This window comes from Telmatherina bonti, assembly GCF_933228915.1.
Source record: "Telmatherina bonti genome assembly, chromosome: 17".
In the NCBI taxonomy this organism is placed as follows: domain Eukaryota; kingdom Metazoa; phylum Chordata; class Actinopteri; order Atheriniformes; family Telmatherinidae; genus Telmatherina; species Telmatherina bonti.
In genome coordinates, this window is record NC_136615.1 from 563642 (window position 1) to 588058 (window position 24417).

The 24417-nt window shown below is 47.2% G+C and overlaps 1 protein-coding gene across 2 annotated transcripts in view; it reads right to left on the bottom strand.

Moving 5' to 3' along the window:
* The window catches only part of man2a1 (mannosidase, alpha, class 2A, member 1), a 100448-nt gene that overhangs the window by 5649 nt on the left and 70382 nt on the right, over nt 1-24417 (bottom strand). For both annotated transcript variants that reach the window (XM_079256742.1, XM_079256743.1), the window contains exons 14-20: nt 18254-18321; nt 18016-18184; nt 17708-17944; nt 16913-17041; nt 16707-16821; nt 15747-15880; nt 15513-15654 (exon numbers count right to left, since the gene is read on the bottom strand). In XM_079256742.1, coding sequence (XP_079112868.1) covers nt 15513-15654; nt 15747-15880; nt 16707-16821; nt 16913-17041; nt 17708-17944; nt 18016-18184; nt 18254-18321 — 994 coding nt within the window. The remainder of the gene's footprint in view (nt 1-15512; nt 15655-15746; nt 15881-16706; nt 16822-16912; nt 17042-17707; nt 17945-18015; nt 18185-18253; nt 18322-24417) is intronic.

The following is a 24417-nucleotide window of genomic DNA, read 5'->3' on the forward strand; positions in this document are numbered from 1 at the left end:
CTAAACACACGCACACACACACCTCTGATCCTAAACACACACACACCTCTAATCATAAACACACACACCTAATCCTAAACACACACACACCTAATCCTAAACACACACACACCTAATCATAAACACACGCACACACACTCCTCTGATCCTAAACACACACACACCTCTAATCATAAACACACACACATACCTAATCCTAAACACACACACACCTAATCCTAAACACACACACACCTAATCCTAAACACACACCTAATCCTAAACACATACACACACCTAATCCTAAACACACACCTAATCCTAAACACACACACACACACATCTAATCCTAAACACACACACACACACCTCTAATCCTAAACACACACACACACACACACACACCTCTAATCCTAAACACACACACACCTCTAATCCTAAACACACACACACACATCTAATCCTAAACACACACACACACATCTAATCCTAAACACACACACACACACATCTAATCCTAAACACACACACACACCTAATCCTAAACACACACACACACCTAATCCTAAACACACACACACCTCTAATCATAAACACACACACACACACACACACACACACACCTAATCCTAAACACACACACACCTAATCCTAAACACACACACACACACACCTCTGATCCTAAACACACACACACACCTAATCATAAACACACACACCTAATCTTAACACACACACACCTAATCCTAAACACACACACACACATCTAATCCTAAACACACACACACACCTAATCCTACACACACACACACACACATCTAATCCTAAACACACACACACCTAATCCTAAACACACACACACACACCTAATCCTAAACACACAGACACACCTAATCCTAAACACACACACACCTAATCCTAAACACACAGACACACCTAATCCTAAACACATGCACACACACACACACACACCTAATCCTAAACACATGCACACACACACACCTCTAATCCTAAACACACACACACACACACACACACCTAATCCTAAACACACGCGCACACACACACACCTAATCCTAAACACACACACACACGCACACATCTAATCCTAAACACACACACATCTAATCCTAAACACACACACACCTAATCCTAAACACACACACATCTAATCCTAAACACACACACACACATCTAATCCTAAACACACACATCTAATCCTAAACACACACACACACACATCTAATCCTAAACACACACACATCTAATCCTAAACACACACACACACACATCTAATCCTAAACACACACACACCTAATCATAAACACACACACACACACCTAATCCTAAACACACACACACACACCTAATCCTAAACACACACACACACCTAATCCTAAACACACACACACCTAATCCTAAACACACACACACACACCTAATCCTAAACACACACACACACACCTAATCCTAAACACACACACACACACATCTAATCCTAAACACACACACACACACATCTAATCCTAAACACACACACACACCTAATCCTAAACACACACACACCTCTAATCATAAACACACACACACACACACACACACACACACACACACACACACCTAATCCTAAACACACACACACCTAATCCTAAACACACACACACGCACACACACACCTCTGATCCTAAACACACACACACACACCTAATCATAAACACACACACCTCTAATCATAAACACACACACACACCTAATCCTAAACACACACACCTAATCTTAACACACACACACCTAATCCTAAACACACACACACCTAATCCTACACACACACACACACACACACACACACATTTAATCCTAAACACACACACACCTAATCCTAAACACACACACACACACCTAATCCTAAACACACAGACACACCTAATCCTAAACACATGCACACACACACACACACACCTAATCCTAAACACATGCACACACACACACCTCTAATCCTAAACACACACACACACCTAATCCTAAACACACGCACACACACACACACACCTAATCCTAAACACACACACACACGCACACATCTAATCCTAAACACACACACACCTAATCCTAAACACACACACACCTAATCCTAAACACACACACACACCTAATCCTAAACACACACACATCTAATCCTAAACACACACACACCTAATCCTAAACACACACACACACATCTAATCCTAAACACACACACATCTAATCCTAAACACACACACACACACACCTAATCCTAAACACACACACACACACCTAATCCTAAACACACACACACACACCTAATCCTAAACACACACACACACCTAATCCTAAACACACACACACACACCTAATCCTAAACACACACACACCTAATCCTAAACACACATCTAATCCTAAACACACACACACCTAATCCTAAACACACATCTAATCATAAACACACACACAGACAGAAAAAATTAAACTAGCCAACGAGTGCAGACTTGCTGTGATGTGTGCAGCACGTCCTCGACTGCACCGTGAGACCAGTTACCCGGACTGGTCCCACTCATCCTCCCAAAACCCAGTGTGGATGTCCGGCTGCTTCTTAGTTCATTGGCTGAGAGACTCGTCAAACATCAGTGGGCCTGATTGTTTACTCAAGCCCCACCTAGGGCTGGGCGATATATCGAATATACTGGAGATATCGTGGCTAGTCCCCTGTGCGATATAGAAAATGCCTATATTCGTCATATTGGAGTATCCTGTTGTCACGCAGGTGTTTTTAGCTGTGGGCGGGGTTTCCTCCCTCCTCCTCGACTCTGCACCGCTTTGCACAGAGAGTTAAAGCAAGCGCACCTCGTTACGTACATAACGTGAGCTACGTGCTACGTCATGAGAGGCAGCGTGTAGCCACTTTCTCACTAAATCTGGCGACTTTCTCGCTAAATCTGGCGACTTCTTGTGAAAAGCGACTAGCGACAAATCTAGCGACTTTTACAGGAGTTATTGGAGACTTTCCTGGTGTTTTGGTGTGGTGGAATCCTGTTTTAATATGTTACTCATTTATTAAGCTTCTTTTTATGTAGTATAAGTTTTATATTCTGCATAGTTAGAGTAGTTCAGTAAGCTTGCTTTAGTAGATTCATGCATAAAACCAAGTGTTCTGTTCAAGGCCTGCTTCAGCTTTAACTGTTGTTATCTCCAAGCTAGCAGTTGTTTTGACTAGTGCTGCCAGGCAGAGGTTGTTTAAAGAACGCTGTAACACTCTGAGCAGGGGCAGAGCTCTCGAGACCTCTTGCTCGCAACATCTGTACATGATCAATAAATCTGAACAGAAAACAGTTGATTAATAGATTTATTTCTCTTCTGATAAATTCCACGACAATTTGGTGTCAGAAGTGGGATCCCATGTGCTTCTTCTGGGACCGGACTGAGGGGCAGGCCACCTGGATCCAAACAGATTCATCCTCAAACCTCGAATAGGCCTTGAGAGTGACGAGGGCCACAGTCAACGGTTTCGGTCGATCACTAAGGGATCTCAACCCACGTGTGGGTTTATCTGGTGAGAAGTATATTTTTCCAAATTATAATTCAGAGTGGTTTTGAAATAATATTATAGACTGAGTGATTCTTAATGCTAATCAAACTGAAACAGATTTGTTATGAAATTGTCGACTGTTTTCATAATACTGGTGGTTGCGCTCTTTTTCCCCAGGACTGACTTTGACAAATAGACACTTAGAGACATAGACTCTGTGAGATCAGGTTCCAAAAAGAAGCCCTGTGAGTAGTACTATGAGATCAGGTTCCGAAACGAAGCCCTGTGAGTGCGAGATCAGGTTCCGAAACGAAGCCCTGTGAGTAGTACTACGAGATCAGGTTCCGAAACGAAGCCCTGCGAGTAGAAATACAAGATCAGGTTCCAAAAATAAGCCCTGTGAGTAGAAATACGAGATCAGGTTCCGAAACGAAGCCCTGTGAGTGCGAAATCAGGTTACTAAACGAAGCCCTGTGAGTAGAAATACAAGATCAGGTTCCAAAAAGAAGCCCTGTGAGTAGAAATACGAGATCAGGTTCCGAAACGAAGCCCTGTGAGTGCGAAATCAGGTTACTAAACGAAGCCCTGTGAGTAGAAATACAAGATCAGGTTCCAAAAAGAAGCCCTGTGAGTGCGAGATCAGGTTACTAAACGAAGCCCTGTGAGCAGACTTTTAGGACTGACATAACAGAAATATAAGACTAGGTGACGATGGGGACTATAGGGGGAAAGGAGGAGCAACCTAAACCAGATTCACCTATTATGATGTTGATGAAAAAGAAATATGGGAATGAATGTTGTGAATTTCTCGTTTTGTGGTGTGAAAAGTTCGGGTTTCCTGATGGTGGATCGCTTAGTAAGAACCAGTTAAAGAAGTTGAGAGATGAACTAGAAAAAGAACGCTGTAAGATGTTGGAAAGAAAAACGGTTAAGAGTGAAGATGTGAAAATGATGTACAGAATGAATGAATGTCTAAAGAAATGGGAACAAGAGTGTGAATTGAGAGGAAGTAAGGGCCAGAGGAAAAGCCAGACAGTTATGTCTGGAGTAGCACATGGTGATAAGGGACAGGAGAGGCCTGCTAAGAAACCTAATGTTAAACCAGGAACCTCAGCTTCTCTTTATCCGTCATTACAGACATCCATGTGGGCATCTGCAGTCGACTACTCTCTGGACTCCGCCCTTCCGCCTTATTGTCCAACTGATCAGCACTATCGGGAGACAAAAGATGATGGACCGAGCTCACACCACAGCAGCGCGCAGTCGTCATCGTCTGAGGCTGAGGCCTTGCCACGTGTCGCCACCCCATCACCTCCGGTACTCAGTCCAGTCCACCAGGCGTCGCCCGAGGCCGTGCCACGTGTCGCCACCCCATCACCTCCGGTACTCAGTCCAGTCCACCAGGCGTCGCCCGAGGCTGTGCCACGTGTTGCCACTCCCCCACTTCCGGTACTCAGTCCAGTCCACCAGGCGTCGCCCGAGGCCTTGCCACGTGTCGCCACCCCATCACCTCCAGTACTCAGTCCAGTACACCAGGCGTCGCCCGAGGCCGTGCCACGTGTCGCCACCCCATCACCTCCAGTACTCAGTCCAGTACACCAGGCGTCGCCCGAGGCCGTGCCACGTGTCGCCACCCCATCACCTCCAGTACTCAGTCCAGTCCACCAGGCGTCGCCCGAGGCTGTGCCATGTGTTGCCACTCCCCCACTTCCGGTACTCAGTCCAGTACACCGGGCGTCGCCCGAGGCCGTGCCACGTGTCGCCACCCCATCACCTCCAGTACTCAGTCCAGTACACCAGGCGTCGCCCGAGGCTGTGCCACGTGTCGCCACCCCATCACCTCCAGTACTCAGTCCAGTCCACCAGGCGTCGCCCGAGGCTGTGCCATGTGTTGCCACTCCCCCACTTCCGGTACTCAGTCCAGTCCACCAGGCGTCGCTACAGGACAACCTTGCAGGGGCCTTTGGTGCACAGTGCACCATCAGTTCCACACAGTCTGATCCTCCTATTTCCAGCCATACTAGACAGCAGAAGATGGCTCAGGTTCCCCAACTGCCGATGGTACAGGTGGGGGGGACCACATGGGGCTCCAATGTTTGTTTACCGAGTGTGGACTCCAGATGATATCATAAAGGCTGCAAAACACCTGCCGCCTCCTGAAAAGGGAGGAGATGTTCTTGCCAAGGCGTTGGAGGAGTTTATCCGGGATTTCACTCCCACCTCTGGTGAATTGGGTCGAGGCATGATGAACGTCCTCACCCCCTCCCAATTCTCTCCTCTGAGACCCCTGTTCAACATGCATTTCCAGCCGGCGACCCCTGCATGGAACCAGGAGTCCACACAGGACCAAGACCTTGACTACAGGGAGTGGGTTGTTCGGTTTCTGCAGTCTGTCAGAGACTTTTTCCCAGTTACCAGTGATCTTTCCAAGATCAGTCTTTGCACGCAGAAGCCAGGTGAAGCCGTGGAGGACTTCCTGGAACATTTGCAAATTATTTTTGATGCTCATAGTGGTTTAGAGAAACCCCTGGGGTACCCCGACGCTCGCATGGGCCCCTATGAGGGCCTTCTGAAGCAGCGGTTTCTCAGCAACATGGACCCCCGGCTTGCTGACGCGGTCAAGGACTCGTGTGGGTTGTTTTGATTCATCTGTGCGTCTGGCTGATGTGGTTCGCCATGCTAAACACCAGCAGCGCAGGCGGGATGACAAAGCTGCTAAGGACCAGCAGAAAAAGGAGGACACTCATCACAAGACGCAGCTCCACCTCCTCTCACACGTGGGAACCCGTTATCCACTTCCTGACATGCAACAACGTGATGACGTTTGTTACTGTTGCTTCCAACCAGGCCACTGGGCTCTGCAGTGCCCCCTGAAATCTCGGCGTCGCAGGGGGAGAGGTCGTAGACGTGGCTACTTCCGCAATGGGGAAAGGGGAGGACTTAGGGGACCGGCCAGACCCCAGTTGGCAGACTGAGAGGTGAAGCAGGGTGGAGCTTCGGAGGGGAGTTCGACTGAGGACCGCCCTTCTCTGGCGCCAGAACACACAGATAAGTGCTCACCCACACCAACACACACACCAACACGTACACTGCTGCAAACACCCACTGAAGAGAGTATTTTAAATCTGCCCACAATGATGTTGACTGTTGGAACAAAGAAACTCAGTTTTATTGTTGATTCTGGAGCAACATTTTCAGTGATTCGCCAATCTGACCTGCCGAACACCAGCCTTAGTGGGAGGTATCTCTATTCTGTGAGTGCAAGTGGTTCGGAAGTAAAGGAAAACTTTACTGTTCCTCTTACTTGCTCCTCAGATGGTGCTCCCTCATTCAAACATTCATTCTTGCTTTCTAAATGCTGTCCATTTAATCTGCTGGGACGGGATCTTATGATTGCTATGAGTATTGAACTTCGTTCGACCCCACTTGGAGTGGAGGTCTATCCCAATTCTAAATCTGCCTACTCCTTAGTGAATCATGTATCTTCAGGCGGCGTGTTTATCTACCAGTGGTGGATAAACTCAGAGCAGTCTGAACAGCTGTGTTCTATGGCACGCGAGCGGCTTTCACATGCTGCACAGTATATGTCTGCAGAGCGTCTTCATTGCGCTGCACACGTGGCCTGTGCTCCTGACCTTGGCTTTGAAAAACATTTCTTTGCAGGCATAGAAGATGCTGTACACTCCAGAGATCTGTTTTGGTCCTCCACGAGATGTGCCCTCTCTATTCTGCTTACTCCAGACCAGCAGGAATTGTTTGATGTGCAGAATAGCAGTCCTCATGTAGCTCTTGGGAAATCGGATGACTGGCAGGACCTAGGGCCCTGGATGAGGGCCTGTCTATCTGCATCAGATTGGCTGCCCACTTCTGACAGTTCGGTCTTGTTTTCTCCTTCCTTGAACGTCTGCAAAACCCCATGTCAGCTCCAGCTTCCAGCTCTGAGATCGCTTCACGTCATCCATACTTCTCTGACTGCCTCTCTTGTTTCTTCCCCTTCACAGGATGGCCAGTTCCCTGAATTGGGTTCGGTTCCTGACTGTGTGTGGGCTTCCCATCCCTATGATGTTGGACTCATAAAGAACTGTCAACCGTTGGTGGTCACGCCTAAGTCTCACTTTCGCCCTCGCCGGGCTCAGTATCCCCTGAGGCCTGAAGCAATTGCAGGCATACGGCCGGTTTTTCATTCACTCCTGCAGTCGGGTGTGGTAGTGCCTTGTGATGACTCTCCTGTTAACACGCCCATTCTGCCGATTAGGAAGTACCGTGAGCCCCCTGCACCAGAGGAGTGGCGTTTTATCCAGGATCTTACTGCCGTAAATGCAGCAGTGCATGCTCGCACTCTGGTGGTGCCAAATCCTCATACCATCTTGTCTACAGTTCCTCCGCAAGTGATTTACGGTGATCGACCTGAGCAATGCCTTCTATAGCGTTCCTGTGGACAAGGGATCTCAGTTTTGGTTTGCATTTCAGTTTGCGGGCCGGGCTACACCTTCACTCGGATGCCACAGGGGTATTGTGAGTCACCCACTGTGTATAACCAAGCCCTGGCCGATTCTCTGTCTTCTTTGGTTTTGACGGGGGGGTCTGCCCTCCTCCAGTACATGGATGATTTGCTTCTTTGTGCGCCGACAAGGGAGCAATGTGTGGCTGACACTGTGGCTCTGCTCTGCCACTTGGCGGCGGAGGGTCACAAGGTCAGCAAAAGGAAGATGCAGTTTGCTCAACCTGAGGTTGTGTTTCTGGGTCACTGCGTCTCTGGGCAGGGCAGGCGTCTCTCTTCGAAACATCTCACAGCGATTCAAAAGGCTCCCAAGCCTGAGACGGTGAGGCAGCTCCTTTCGTTCATAGGACTCTGTTCATACTGCCGAGCCTTTGTTCCTAACTTTTCAGAGTACTCCAAACCCCTTCGTGCCCTGACACATTCCCTGCCCATGTCAGCGAGGCTGCAGTGGACTCCGGAGGCCTCATCGGCCTTTGAGGCCCTGAAGTCGGCCCTTCAGTCTCCTACGCTGGGGCTCCCTGATCCGTCTAAGCCATTCACCCAGACCGTGAGTGAGCGTGGAGGTTGCATGACTTCTGTTCTCCTTCAGGACCACGGTGGCTCTATGAGACCAGTTGCTTGTTTCTCGTGTAAACTGGATCCGGTTGCTGCTGGTTTGCCTCACTGTCTGCGTGCAGTGGCTGCAGCTGACAGAGCTCTGGCTGCTTCAAGGGACATAGTTGGTTACTCTGATCTCACCTTGCTGGTCCCTCATGAAGTCCACCTGATCTTGTCCGAGCACAGAACTTCGCCCTTCTCCGCTCCGCGGTTCCTGAGGTATCACACAAGCCTCTTGGGCCTCCCTAATGTCACTGTGAAGCGTTGCACTGTTCTCAATCCGGCCACCCTCCTGCCCACTCCTGACGATGGCACACCCCATGACTGTGTGGCTGAACTGACCATCCTTTGCACCCCCAGGCCTGACCTTTCTGACCGGCCTCTGGTGGGTCCTGACTTGGTTTTTTATGTTGACGGCTCTGCTTCTCGGGACTCTGACTTATGCTGGGTATGCCGTTTGCTCCGCTACTGATGTCGTGGAGGCTGCTGCTCTCCCGGCTCATTTCTCGTCGCAGGCTGCTGAACTCGTGGCACTCACTCGCGCTTGCTCACTGGCTCGGGACAGGACGGTGACCGTGTGGACTGACTCGCGTTACGCGTTTGGGGTTGTGCATGATTTTGGGGTGCTCTGGAAACACCGTGGTTTCCTCAGGTCGGACGGTAAACCTGTGCTCTATCATGCTCTGATCGACAGGCTTTTATCTGCTATTTTGCTTCCTTCACAGATTGCTGTATGTAAGTGCTCTGCTCACACTAACGGTTCAGACCCCGTTTCTACAGGGAATGCATGGGCGGATGCTGCTGCTCGGGGCCCCCTGTCCTCTCGGATGTCTTCTTTTTCTCTTGTTGCAGTGTCTTCAGAGGTTCCGTCCTCCCTCTCTGCGATGCAGTCCCTGACTTCGCAGGATGATAAGCGTCTATGGAGGAAAGCGGGTGCCACCTGCTCTGATGCGGGCTGGTTTGGGCCTGATGGCGGTACTGCCAGGCGTGCTTGGTTTGTGCTTCCCACAATCTGGGCAGGCAGGCACGGGACGCTCACAGCGCGGCACATCCACCCCCTGCAGGGCCGTTTGAACATGTAATGATGGACTTCATTAAACTCTCGCCCTCTGAAGGAAAGAGGTATTGTCTTGTTGTTGTGGACATGTGGTCTAAGTGGGTTGAGGCTTTTCCCACTTCGAAGGCAGATGCATCTGCTGTGGCGCGGGCCCTACTGTTTGAAATAATTCCTCGCTGGGGTCTCCCTGGACGTCTGTCCAGTGACTGTGCAACTCATTTTGCTAATGAGGCACTGTCTCAGATTTCCCTGCATCTAGGCATTGATGTCAGGAAACACTGCTCCTACAGTCCGACGAGTGGGGGAGCAATTGAGAGGGAAAATGGGACCCTGAAGAACAAACTGGCGAAGTACTGTGCGGAATCAGGCCTCCCTTGGACGAAGGCCCTTCCCATTGTGCTGATGTATATGCGCATGCGTAGGAGGGAAAGATCTAACCTCAGTCCTTTTGAGATTCTGTTTGCAGCTCCACCGAACGTTGGGATGGGCCCACCCAAGGCTCCGCCTCCTGATACGGCTCTGTGTGAGAGCAACATGTTGTCGTATTTTGCTAACCTGACTAAAACTCTTTCAGGAATCCGCTCACAGGTGTCAGCATCCCTCCCTTTGCCCGCGGAGGGACAGCTCCATTCGTTTAGACCTGGGGACTTCGTTCTGGTTAAGACCTTCAAGAGACGGAGGTGGAATCAACGGCGTTGGGAGGGGCCCTTCCAGGTTCTCCTGATCACTCAGACTGCAGTGAAGGTGGGGGAGAGAGCCACGTGGGTGCACACGACTCATTGCAGGAAGGTGCCTCCTCCCGCTGAGGCTCCTCTAGCTGCTTCTGGTCCACCCTAGCAGCGTTGTCACCCCACTCAACATAGGGGCAGAATAATCCCCTGTGGTGGTGTTGGATGTGAGAAAGTCTACTCTCACATCTGAAGACCTGTGGCCTTCACTTCTGTACATCCTCAGTGTAAGGTGAACTCTGCTCCTTGCCTTGCTGCTACCTCTGTCGCAGCAGTGTAACGCACCACCCAGCAGAGGGCAGAATAATCCCTGTGGTAGCGTGGGTAGTGAGACAGTCTACTCTCACACCTGAAGACCAGCCACCGTTCTCAAACAATATCAGTGTGGAGTGAAATTAGCGTCCACCTGCAACAGTAGCGTGCCAAGCTCCAACGCAAGTTCCGCCCACCCGGCATCATGGAGAGGAATCGACCCTGGCACCCATTCAGGGTTCATGGCTGGTCATTAAAAGGCTCAATGTGTTGCTTGGTCATTTTTGCTGTAATCATTGTGTTCCCTATTGTCTTCTTTAATCAATCTGCTTTGCCTCTTGTTAACCTCACTGTGGCAACCACCCCTCTGCCTCTCCCTACAGCGTCTCCTTTATCCCGTGGTCGCCGGGTGTCTAGGTGGATTCCGATAAGCAAGCCCATCTACTCTTATACCCCGATTGGCGTTCTTCAGAGCCCCTGCTCGGGCTCTTCCTCCTCCATGTTTGAGACGTCTGCGCCTTATGTGTGTTCCTCTGTCCTCTCTCCGGTTCTTTGAGAAGCGCGGTGATCAGTGGACTGGTTACCAATGGTATTTGTCTGACTCCGCTTCTGCGTCTCCTTGGGGGTCCGTTTTTTCCTATACTGGGACTAACTAGTCTCCTTCCTCCTACATGGATAATGAAAATTCTCGCAGGTGGTCTCGTGTGTTGAAGTTGGACCTTACTAAGACTACACTGGTGTTCACTTTTAACACTACCTCTGAACCCCTTTTACAGCATCCTCCTCCTAGTCGGTATCGGGGTAACACTTTTAATAACTCCTGTTATCACATGAGGTTATTTGTGTATATTCCAGGCCCTCGCCGGGACCCGTTTGTGGGTTTTTCTCTTTGCAGTGATGTTGTGTCGCCACCTCGTATCTTGTCTTCGTCCTCTGCTGACGTTCCCATCGTTGGTCTTTTCCCGGGTCCCAAGTCTGCCCTGAGTAAGGTGCTGGATGTGCGTAATGGTGACCTGGAAGTGGATGATTACTTTGAGGTGATGACGGGCATATCTGCTCAGAGTAATAACTGGTTGTTGCTAGCTGAGCAGGTAGGGGTGTCTGTTGGGGTTGCTTGTGTAGTCTGCCTGGGGCCCAGACCTGTATTGCGTGTAATCATCCCTCCGTCTGGTTTTGACTCCGCCTGTATGGTTGATTTGCTATCTTCCACGAATCCCTCTCCGAGGTGCATTTCCTGGGATGTTCCTTTCCCTGTTACGTCCCGCACTCAGTCCCCTCCCCTATTTGACTCAGGTGTGGCTCGGCAGAATTTCACTTGCTTCACAAGCTCCTCTCCCGGTTCTGGGTTTGTTGGGGTTGTGGACCGGGGATGGTGCGGTGGTGTGTATGCTGTTAATGTGCATTTTTCTGTAGCTCGGGCCGACCTTTGGTGGTGGTGTGGTGGTCCGGTTCTTCGGAGTGTGCTGCCAGCCCGATGGGCTGGAGTTTGTGCTCCGGTCACCCTTCTCTTACCTACTACTGTCTTCCCAGGTTTCCCTCCAGCCCCCCCTTCTCCTGTTGCTCGGGCCAGGCGCTCTATTCTCCCTGATGACTCAGATGATCCCACTTACATAGATGCTATTGGGGTTCCTCGGGGTGTTCCTGATCAGTACAAGCTGGTGAACCAGGTTGCTGCGGGTTTTGAGTCAGCTGTTTGTTTATTGTGTACCGTAAATAAAAATGTAAACCGATTAAACTTCATTCACTTTAACATTCAGAGATTAGCTGATTTTACTCGAGATGGCCTGCAAGCGGTCCATGAACAGCTCAAGGCGACCTCCCTGATGGCTTTCCAGAATAGGATGGCGTTGGACATGCTCTTGGCTGAGCGAGGGGGTGTCTGCTCTCTGTTTGGGGAACAGTGTTGCACGTACATTCCTAACAATACTGCTCCTATGGGGAAGCTCACTCGTGCTATGGATGGCCTTAGATCCCTTAGTAGTAAGATGGCTGTGCTCTCTGGTATTGATGCCCCCTTTGGGAATGGCTGGTTTGATGGGTTTGGAAGATTTCGGGCCTTCGCTGCATCAGTTCTGGCTTCGGTTGCATCATTCTCTGCTTTGCTGCTTTTGTGTGTATGCTGTTGCATCCCGTGTATCAGGGCTCTGCTGCTTAGGCTGGTTGATGCTGCCTTAGGTCAGCGCATTCCTCAGCTTGTGTATGACCCACTTCCTACTTCGGATCTTTCTCCCTCTGATCCTTTCCCCTTCTGTTTTGATAGTGATGGTGGTTCTGATTCTGACGCTGATGTGTGATTGTTTTTCCTTACAGGATGTTTTATGATAAATGCTCTTCAAACCCTGCCGGGTGTGAGCATTCTGATGTTTTGGTTTCCTGTATCTCTCTGGGTAGTTAGTGATGTTTTATGGGTTTGTTGTTTTTTTTTTGTTTTTTTTGTTTTTTTTTTGTCTTTGTTTTTTTCTTGCTCTGTTGTGTTTGTGTATTGTGGTTCTTTTGTGTTGATCCTGGAGAGGATCAAAAGGGGGAATTGTGGTGGAATCCTGTTTTAATATGTTACTCATTTATTAAGCTTCTTTTTATGTAGTATAAGTTTTATATTCTGCATAGTTAGAGTAGTTCAGTAAGCTTGCTCTAGTAGATTCATGCATAAAACCAAGTGTTCTGTTCAAGGCCTGCTTCAGCTTTAACTGTTGTTATCTCCAAGCTAGCAGTTGTTTTGACTAGTGCTGCCAGGCAGAGGTTGTTTAAAGAACGCTGTAACACTCTGAGCAGGGGCAGAGCTCTCGAGACCTCTCGCTCGCAACATCTGTACATGATCAATAAATCTGAACAGAAAACAGTTGATTAATAGATTTATTTCTCATCGGATAAATTCCACGACATTTGGCGACTGACTTTAAAGCGCATATTGTAAAGTTATTGTCAGAAGGAGAGTCTCTCCCCGTCCTAAAGCACTCAGTCGCTCCGGCTGCAGCTGCAGCCAGTCAGAGGAGCAGAGAGGACACCTGCACCACTCCACCTACAGTCACAATGAACAGCCAAATCCGCCACTGATCCCGCTCTGGATTACAGAGTGGGACGTAAATTACAACGTTTTTCACGTCACGCAGAAATAATTAATTCTATCTGATTACATTCACAGCCTCTGTCACTTACTCACCTCATCCACTGTGTGTGACACAAGCATATTTATCTAGCTCGTCATGTCTCTAGAAAGTACAGAAAGGAGTGGGAATCAAACCCTGAATTAAAAGCTGTCTGAAGCCGTTTATTGGAGACGATACGAGGTCATTCTGCCTGGATTATAAGACTGATTTCTACGCTAAACTCTGCGATTAAAAAAAATACACGACAACTCAAAAACGTATCCATAAAGCAAAGCCTTATAATAGTTCATCATTTGAAAAGTCCCCCCTAGAGCCCCTATTTTCATACGTTGCATTTATTACATCATGCAAAGGCACTTTATTTTGTTTTAAAATGACATGTTTCTGCCGCTGCTTTAACTGTTCAATAAATACGGTTTGATCAGTTTGCTTCGTTACAATTTCATCCTTTTGGCATGAATGTTTAAAATCAGCATATCTTAATGCAGTATGAACAATTATGTTTTAATGGAGACACAAAATCATCTCTCTGATGTGATTGTATGCACCAAAGCATTCATTCAAGGCTGAGGTAAATATCGAGATATATATCGTATATCGTGACATGCCATAAAAATATCGGGATATTACTAAAAGGTCACATCGCCCAGCCCTAGCCCCGCCTCTTGCTTGGTTGATGCTGTCAGTGTGCAGACCCGTGAGATTCTGGCAACAACTGGCAGGCTGCCAGAATTCTGCAACGGTACAGGCCGAGCTAGCAGTGCACAGACTCTTACGTTTACCGGACTCGACCATAACCAGGATACCAGTCTGGTCCACACTGGTCATCTTGCTCTGGTCCCAGAGCTAATCGATAACAACATGGAGAAAATGTCTGCTAGAATCGGTGGAAATTGACCCCCCCCCCATTCGGCTGTCTGGAGCTGCCAGCCTGAGACCTGCTATGGACTCAAGGCCGAGGGCAAATTGTTTTCCTCGCCTGGAACCCAAACAATCATATCTGGATTCGGCTTCCCAGCGGCCTTGGGCCGAGGAAACCCCCTCTGAGAACGGAAGAAGACCTGTTCATAGATGCTTTGTCCCCCTCCTCATCCACCCCCAGCCCCCTCCCACATGACTCACCGCCTTCCTGGACTTTGTGTGTCTTTAGTTTGTGCTTCAGTGTATGAGTTTTTTTTCACTGTATTTTTGGACCCAGAGTTACATGACCTTTTTTGCCCTCGACCCCCTATGATCCTAATGTATCTGTTCTATCTATTGGAAGGCAGCGCCGGTAAACTGGCTGCATAGCCGAAGCTTAAGCTTGGTCCTGTATTACTCTTTTGTCATTAATGTTACATGTCTGTATGTCTAACCTTGGACGAGGTGGCTTGAACTCTGAATTTCCCCTCGGGGATGAATAAATTATCTTTGATTTGATTTGATTCGATTTGATTCCCACTGAGGATGTTCTAGTTCACACTGATGATGTTGTAAGACTGGGTGGTCATTATCCAAGAGTTCTGATTGGTCAGGAAGTGACCTTTTATCTAGAACATAACCTGCTGTGGAGAACAGCCATTCTGTGTCTTTTGCCGTGTTAATTAACTCCAGTAACCATTGTTATTTACACAGTAACCATAGTGATATAACTGGTTTCCTTCATAAGACAAAATCCTGTTCCTGGTTCCAGTCTCTGGACTAACCAACTCTCTCATATTGATAATCAGGAAACATGTAAAACAGTATCCGATCAGAAGAGACTGACCTGGACGCAGCGATGCCACGGCTTGACTCTGAGCCGACAGCAGGGACAGCCGACTGGACGCGTCCTGCAGAAAGGAGGCAGAGGTCATCGGGTAGAAGTTGGCCTGAAGGGGGAGCTTCTTCAGAGAACGCCGCTGCTGCATCTGCAGAACCATCAACATGCCGCCAGAACAATCCATTAAACTCAGGTTTCATAAATAAACGGTTCAATGGAAAAATAAATACATCCACTCACCTGGAAACCGTTGAGGTCACTATAGAAACGGTTGCCACTGGCAACGTTGCTGATGAGTCTCATCACGAGCTCGCGGTTGGACTCTGACCTGATGTCCACCATGTTGGAAATCTCCAGGGATTTCCCAGCATGCCCTGGGGCAAACAGATTACTATAAACATCACAAAACCGGCAGCTGGTTCCACCAAGACCCAACAAGACCAGCAACAGGTTCCACCAGTACCTAACAAAACCAGCAGCCAGTTCCACCAGGACCCAACAAAACCAGCAGCCAGTTCCACCAGGACCCAACAAAACCAGCAGCCGGTTCCACCAGGACCCAACAAAACCAGCGGCAGGTTCCACCAGGACCCAACAAAACCAGCAGCCAGTTCCACCAGGACCCAACAAAACCAGCAGCCGGTTCCACCAGGACCCAACAAAACCAGCAGCCGGTTCCACCAGGACCCAACAAAACCAGCGGCCGGTTCCACCAGGACCCAACAAAACCAGCGGCCGGTTCCACCAGGACCCAACAAAACCAGCGGCAGGTTCCACCAGGACCCAACAAAACCAGCGGCCGGTTCCACCAGGACCCAACAAAACCAGCGGCCGGTTCCACCAGGACCCAACAAAACCAGCAGCCGGTTCCACCAGGACCCAACAAAACCAGCGGCAGGTTCCACCAGAACCCAACAAAACCAGCGGCAGGTTCCACCAGAACCCAACAAAACCAGCGGCAGGTTCCACCAGAACCCAACAAAACCAGCGGCAGGGTCCACCAGAACCCAACAAAACCAGCGGCAGGGTCCACCAGAACCCAACAAAACCAGCGGCAGGGTCCACCAGAACCCAACAAAACCAGCGGCAGGGTCCACCAGAACCCAACAAAACCAGCGGCAGGGTCCACCAGAACCCAACAAAACCAGCGGCAGGGTCCACCAGAACCCAACTGAACCAGAAACAAGACAAACTCTGTACCGTCCAAGTGGAAGAGTCGGACTGTGTGTGTGAAATGCTGAAAACAGGAAGTGATGTCAGAGAAGACTGGACCTCTGGAGACCCGGACCAGGGGGGGCTCAGAGAATGAGTAGAGCTGCATGAGGGCGAGAGACATTCACAATCACATAAGAGAGAGAAAGTTCTGGTCCAATGCAGATCAGACTGAACCAAGGTCCCGGTCTCACCTGGCCCCCCTCCTCCCCTGGCAGAAACAGGTAGGCTCCACTCTTGTCCTGGTTTCTTCTGGTCCTGGTTCCATACCAAACAAACTGGATTTGGACCTGGCGGACAACACCGGACTGGAGGCGGAGCTTCTGGTTTCACAAAACAATAAATTCTTCAGATGAGTCGTCAAACCAGATTGATCTGAAATGTACCCAGGATTCAACTCTGATCTGGCATATTCTGAATTATTTCTGGAATTATTCTAGGAGTAGCACTAAACCTCATTCAAAAAGTCAACCAGAGTGAATCCAGATTTACAATTAATCTTATATGGATTAAATCTGGATTTAATCTGAATTTATTTTCTGCATTTAATTGAAATTTGATTTGAATTTAATCCGTATTTAAATCTAAATTAAATTGGAATTTGATCTGATTTTATTCTGGATATAACTGAAATTTAACCCAGAATTTAACTGGTCTGAATCGGGATGTAATCTGATTTGAATCTGAAATTAATTTGGATCTAATCTGATCTGAATCTAAACTGATCTGAATCTGGATCTAATCTGTTTTGAATTTAATCTGATCTGAATCTGAAATTAATCTGGATCAAATATGATCTGAACTTGGATTTAATCTGATTTGAATTTGCATCTAATCTAATCTGAATTTAATCGAATCTCAATCTAGATCTAATCTGATCTGGATTTAATTTTGTCTGAATCTGGATTAAATCTGATCTGAATCTGAAATTAATCCGGATCTAACATGATCTGAACCTGGATTTAAAAGGACTTTTCTGCTCAGGTCACCTGCAGCAGGCCGGTTTCCGTGGAGCTCCATAACTGAAGGTGCTTGTTGCTAAGCACCAGTGATGTGTTGACCTCAAGTCCCTGAAGGTGGGACACCTGGAAATGTTTGGATTGCACATTCACCAGTTTACCATGGCGATGGACGGTGTAGCGAGCGCGGGGGGTGGAGCCACTAGGCGCTTTGGTCACATGATATATAGTCAGAGCCAGAGGAGGAAGTTCCGCGATGAAGGAAAGCTGCAAAGAGAGACATGTTGAAACCGAGCTGCTGTGATCAATAGCGATCATCAGTCACATCAAGGATTTACTTGGAAGGCCTTTGCAGACACTCGGCTCAGCTCTGACCACACCGCAGAGATCTGACAAGCCATTGGTCGACCAGTTTCCCCGTCAACCACACGAGCATCCAGAGAGTCGACGACAACACTGATGACGGAGGTGCGGTGCTGCTCTGTTGGATTAAACACGATCAATGACCTGCAACATGAGTCAATAATCAATATCATCAAGCTTCTCGTTGTCAGACATGATGCCCCGCTCCTTTACCTCGGCTCCTCGCTGAGCATCAGCGGCGTCTTTTGAGGAAGAGCATCATGTGCCGATATCACCTCATCCTGAAAAACCATCAACACATCAAAAACATAAGATATTGAAGAGTGCCGAATAGGTCCACCTGAAACAATTAAGAACCGGAACAAAACTACATAAGAATCACTATACGTAGAACCTGGAACACTACACGTAGCACCAAAGTCACTACATGCAGAACCAGAATCACTACACGTAAAACCAGGATCATTACACATAGAACCAGGATCACTACACGCAGAACCAGAATCACTACAAGTAGAACCAGAATCACTACACGTAGAACCTGGATCACTACATGCAGAACCAGAATCACTACACGTAAAACCAGGATCATTACACATAGAACCAGGATCACTACACGCAGAACCAGAATCACTACAAGTAGAACCTCGATCACTACACGTAGAACCAGAATCACTACACGTAGCACCAAAGTCACTACATGCAGAACCAGAATCACTACACGTAAAACCAGGATCATTACACATAGAACCAGGATCACTACACGCAGAACCAGAATCACTACAAGTAGAACCAGAATCACTACACGTAGAACCTGGATCACTACATGCAGAACAAGAATCACTACACGTAAAACCAGGATCATTACACATAGAACCAGGATCACTACACGCAGAACCAGAATCACTACAAGTAGAACCTCGATCACTACACGTAGAACCAGAATCACTACACGTAGAACCTGGATCACTACATGCAGAACCAGAATCACTACACGTAAAACCAGGATCATTACACATAGAACCAGGATCACTACACGTAGAACTAGAATCACTACAAGTAGAACCAGGATCACTACACGTAGAACTAGAATCACTACAAGTAGAACCTGGATCACTACATGCAGAACCAGAATCACTACACGTAAAACCAGGATCATTACACATAGAACCAGGATCACTACACGTAGAACTAGAATCACTACAAGTAGAACCAGGATCACTACACGTAGCACCAAAGTCACTACATGCAGAACCAGAATCACTACACGTAAAACCAGGATCATTACACATAGAACCAGGATCACTACACGCAGAACCAGAATCACTACAAGTAGAACCTCGATCACTACACGTAGAACCAGAATCACTACACGTAGAACCTGGATCACTACATGCAGAACCAGAATCACTACACGTAAAACCAGGATCATTACACATAGAACTAGGATCACTACACGTAGAACTAGAATCACTACAAGTAGAACCAGGATCACTACACGTAGAACTAGAATCACTACAAGTAGAACCAGGATCACTACACGTAGAACTAGAATCACTACAAGTAGAACCAGGATCACTACACGTAGAACCAGAGTCACTACACGTAAAACCAGGATCGTTACACATAGAACCAGGATCACTACACGTAGAACTAGAATCACTAGAAGTAGAACCAGGATCACTACATGTAGAACCAGAATCACTACAAGTAGAACCAGGATCACTACACGTAGAACCAGAATCACTACACGTAGAACCTGGATCACTACACGTAGAACCCGGATCACTACAAGTAGAACCAAAGTCACTACATGCAGAACCAGAATCACTACACGTAAAACCAGGATCATTACACATAGAACCAGAATCACTACACATAGAACCTCGATCACTACACGTAGAACCTCGATCACCACACGTAGAACTTCCATCACTACACGTAGAACCAGAATCACTACACGTAGAACCTGGATCACTACACTTAGAACCAAAGTCACTACATGCAGAACCAGAATCACTACACATAGAACCTCGATCACTACACGTAGAACCTCGATCACCACACGTAGAACTTCCATCACTACACGTTGAACCAGAATCACTACACGCAGAACCTCGATCATTACACGTACAACCTGGATCACTACACGTAGAACCTGGATCAATACATGTAGAACCTGGGTCACTACACGTAGGACCAGAATCGCTAAACGTAGAACCTCGATCACTACACGTAGAACCTGGAAAACTACACATAGAACCAGAATCACTACATGCACAACCAAAATCACTACACGTAGAACCAGGATCACAACACATAGAACCAAGATCACAACACGTAGAACCAGAACCACTACACGTAGAACCAGAATCACTACACGTAGAAGCAGGATCACTACACGTAGAACCAGAATCACTACACGTAGAACCTAGATCACTCCACATAGAACCAGGATCACTACACTTAGAACTTCGATCACTACACGTTGAAACCAGGATCACTACACGTACAACCTGGATCACTACACGTAGAACCAGAATCACTACACGTAGAACCAGAATCACTACACGTAGAACCAGGATCACTACACGTAGAACCAGAATCACTACACGTAAAACCAGGATCACTACACGTAGAACCAGGATCACTACACGTAGAACCAGAATCACTACACGTAGAACCAGAATCACTACAAGTAGAACCAGGATCACTACACATAGAACCAGGATCACTACACGTAGAACCAGGATCACTACACGTAGAACCTGGATCACTACAAGTAGAACCTGGATCACTACAAGTAGAACCTGGATCACTACACATTGAACCAAGATCACCACACGTAGAACCAGGATCACTACACGTAAAACCAGGATCACTACAAGTAGAACTAGGATCACTACACGTAAAATCAGGATCATTATACGTAGAATCTGGATAACTACACGTGGAACCAGAATCACTACACGTAAAACCAGGATCACTACACATAGAACCAGGATCACTACACACTGAACCAGAATAACTACATGCAGAACCAGAATCAATACACGTAGAACCAAAATCACTACACGTAGAACCTCGATCACTACACGTAGAACCAGAGTCACTACACGTAGAACCAAAATCACTACACGTAGAACCTCGATCACTACACGTAGAACCAGAGTCACTACACGTAGAACCAGGATCATTACACATAGAACCAGGATCACTACACGTAGAACCTCGATCACTACACATAGAACCAGGATCACTACACGTAGAACCAGAACCAATACACATAGAACCAGAATCACTACACATAGAAGCAGGATCACTACACGTAGAACCAGAATCACTACACGTAGCACCTCCATCACTACACGTAGAACCAGGATCACTACACGTAAAACCAGGATCACTACACGTAGAACCAGGATCACTACACGTAGAACCTGGATCACTACACGTAGAACCAGGATCACTACACGTAGAACCACAATCACTACACGTAGAACCAGAATCACTACAAGTAGAACCAGGATCACTACACATAGAACCAGGATCACTACACGTAGAACCAGGATCACTACACGTAGAACCTGGATCACTACAAGTAGAACCTGGATCACTACGCATTGAACCATAATCACTACACGCAGAACCTGGACCACTACAAGTAGAACCAGGATCACTACACATAGAACCAGGATCACTACACGTAGAACCAGAATCACTACACGTAGAACCAGAATCACTACACGTAAAATCAGGATCATTATACGTAGAATCTGGATAACTACACGTAGAACCAGAATCACTACACGTAAAACCAGGATCACTACACATAGAACCAGGATCACTACACATTGAACCAGAATAACTACATGCAGAACCAGAATCAATGCACGTAGAACCAAAATTACTACACGTAGAACCTCGATCACTCCACATAGAACCAGGATCACTACACGTAGAACTTCGATCACTACACATAGAACCAGAATCACTACAAGTAGAACCAGGATCACTACACATAGAACCAGGATCACTACACGTAGAACCAGGATCACTACACGTAGAACCTCGATCACTACACGTAGAACCTCGATCACTACACGTAGAACCAGAATCACTACACATAGAACCAGAATCACTACACGTAGAACCAGAATCACTACACATAGAACCAGGATCACTCCACGTAGAACCAGGATCACTACACGTAAAACCAGGATCACTACACGTAAAACCTGGATCACTACAAATAGAACTAGAAGAACTACATGCAGAACCAGAATCACTACACATAGATGCAGGATCACGACACGTAGAACCAGAATCACTACACGTAGAACATCGATCACTACACGTAGAACTAGAATCACTACACGTAGAACCTGGATCACTACACGTAGAACCAGGATCACTACACGTAGAACCAGGATCACTACACATAGAACCTGGATAACTACACGTAGAACCTCGATCACTACACGTAAAACCAGGATCACTACACGTAGAACCTCGATCACTACACGTAAAACCAGAATCACTACACATAGAAACAGGATCCCTACACGTAAAACCTCGATCACTACACGTAAAACCAGGATCACTACACGTAGAACCTCGATCACTACACGTAGAACCAGGATTACTACACGTAGAACCAGGATCCCTACACGTAGAACCTCGATCACTACACGTAAAACCAGGATCACTACACATAGAACCTGGATAACTACACGTAGAACCAGAACCACTACACGTAGAACCAGAACCAATACACATAGAAGCAGGATCACTACACGTAGAAGCAGGATCACTACACGTAGAACCAGAATCACTCCACGTAGAACCAGGATCACTACACGTAGAACCAGGATCACTCCACGTAGAACCAGGATCACTACACGTAGAACCATAATCACTACACGTAGAACCAGGATCACTACACGTAGAACCAGGATCACTACACATAGAACCAGGATCACTACACATAGAACCAGGATCACTACACATAGAACCAGGATCACTACACGTAGAACCTGGATCACTACACGTAGAACCTGGATCACTACACATTGAACCAGGATCACTACACATTGAACCAGGATCACTACACGTAGAACCATAATCACTACACGTAAAACCAGGATCACTACACGTAGAACCAGAATCACTACACGTAGAACCAGAATCACTACACGTAAAATCAGGATCATTACAGGTAGAATCTGGATAACTACACGTAGAACCAGAATCACTACACGTAGAACCAGGATCACTACACATAGAACCAGGATCACTACACATAGAACCAGGATCACTACACGTAGAACCTGGATCACTACAAGTAGAACTAGGATCACTACACATTGAACCAGAATCACTACACGTAGAACCTGGATCACTACACGTAGAACCAGGATCACTACACATAGAACCAGGATCACTACACGTAGAACCAGAATCACTACACGTAGAACCAGAATCACTACACGTAAAATCAGGATCATTACAGGTAGAATCTGGATAACTACACGTAGAACCAGAATCACTACACGTAGAACCAGAATCACTACACGTAAAACCAGGATCACTACACACAGAACCAGGATCACTACACATTGAACCAGAATCACTACACGCAGAACCAGAATCAATACACGTAGAACCAAAATCACTACACATAGAACCTCGATCACTACACGTAGAACCAGAGTCACTACACGTAGAACCAGGATCATTACACATAGAACCAGGATCACTACACGTAGAACCTCGATCACTACACATAGAACCAGGATCACTACACGTAGAACCAGAACCACTACACATAGAACCAGAATCACTACACGTAGAACCAGAATCACTACACGTAAAACCAGGATCATTACACGTAGAATCTGGATAACTACACGTAGAACCAGAATCACTACACGTAGAACCTGGATCACTACACGTACAACCTGGATCACTACACGTAGAACCTGGATCACTACACGTAGAACCAGAATCACTACACGTAAAATCAGGATCATTACAGGTAGAATCTGGATAACTACACGTAGAACCAGAATCACTACACGTAGAACCAGGATCACTACACATAGAACCAGGATCACTACACATAGAACCAGGATCACTACACGTAGAACCTGGATCACTACAAGTAGAACTAGGATCACTACACATTGAACCAGAATCACTACACGTAGAACCTGGATCACTACACGTAGAACCAGGATCACTACACATAGAACCAGGATCACTACACGTAGAACCAGAATCACTACACGTAGAACCAGAATCACTACACGTAAAATCAGGATCATTACAGGTAGAATCTGGATAACTACACGTAGAACCAGAATCACTACACGTAG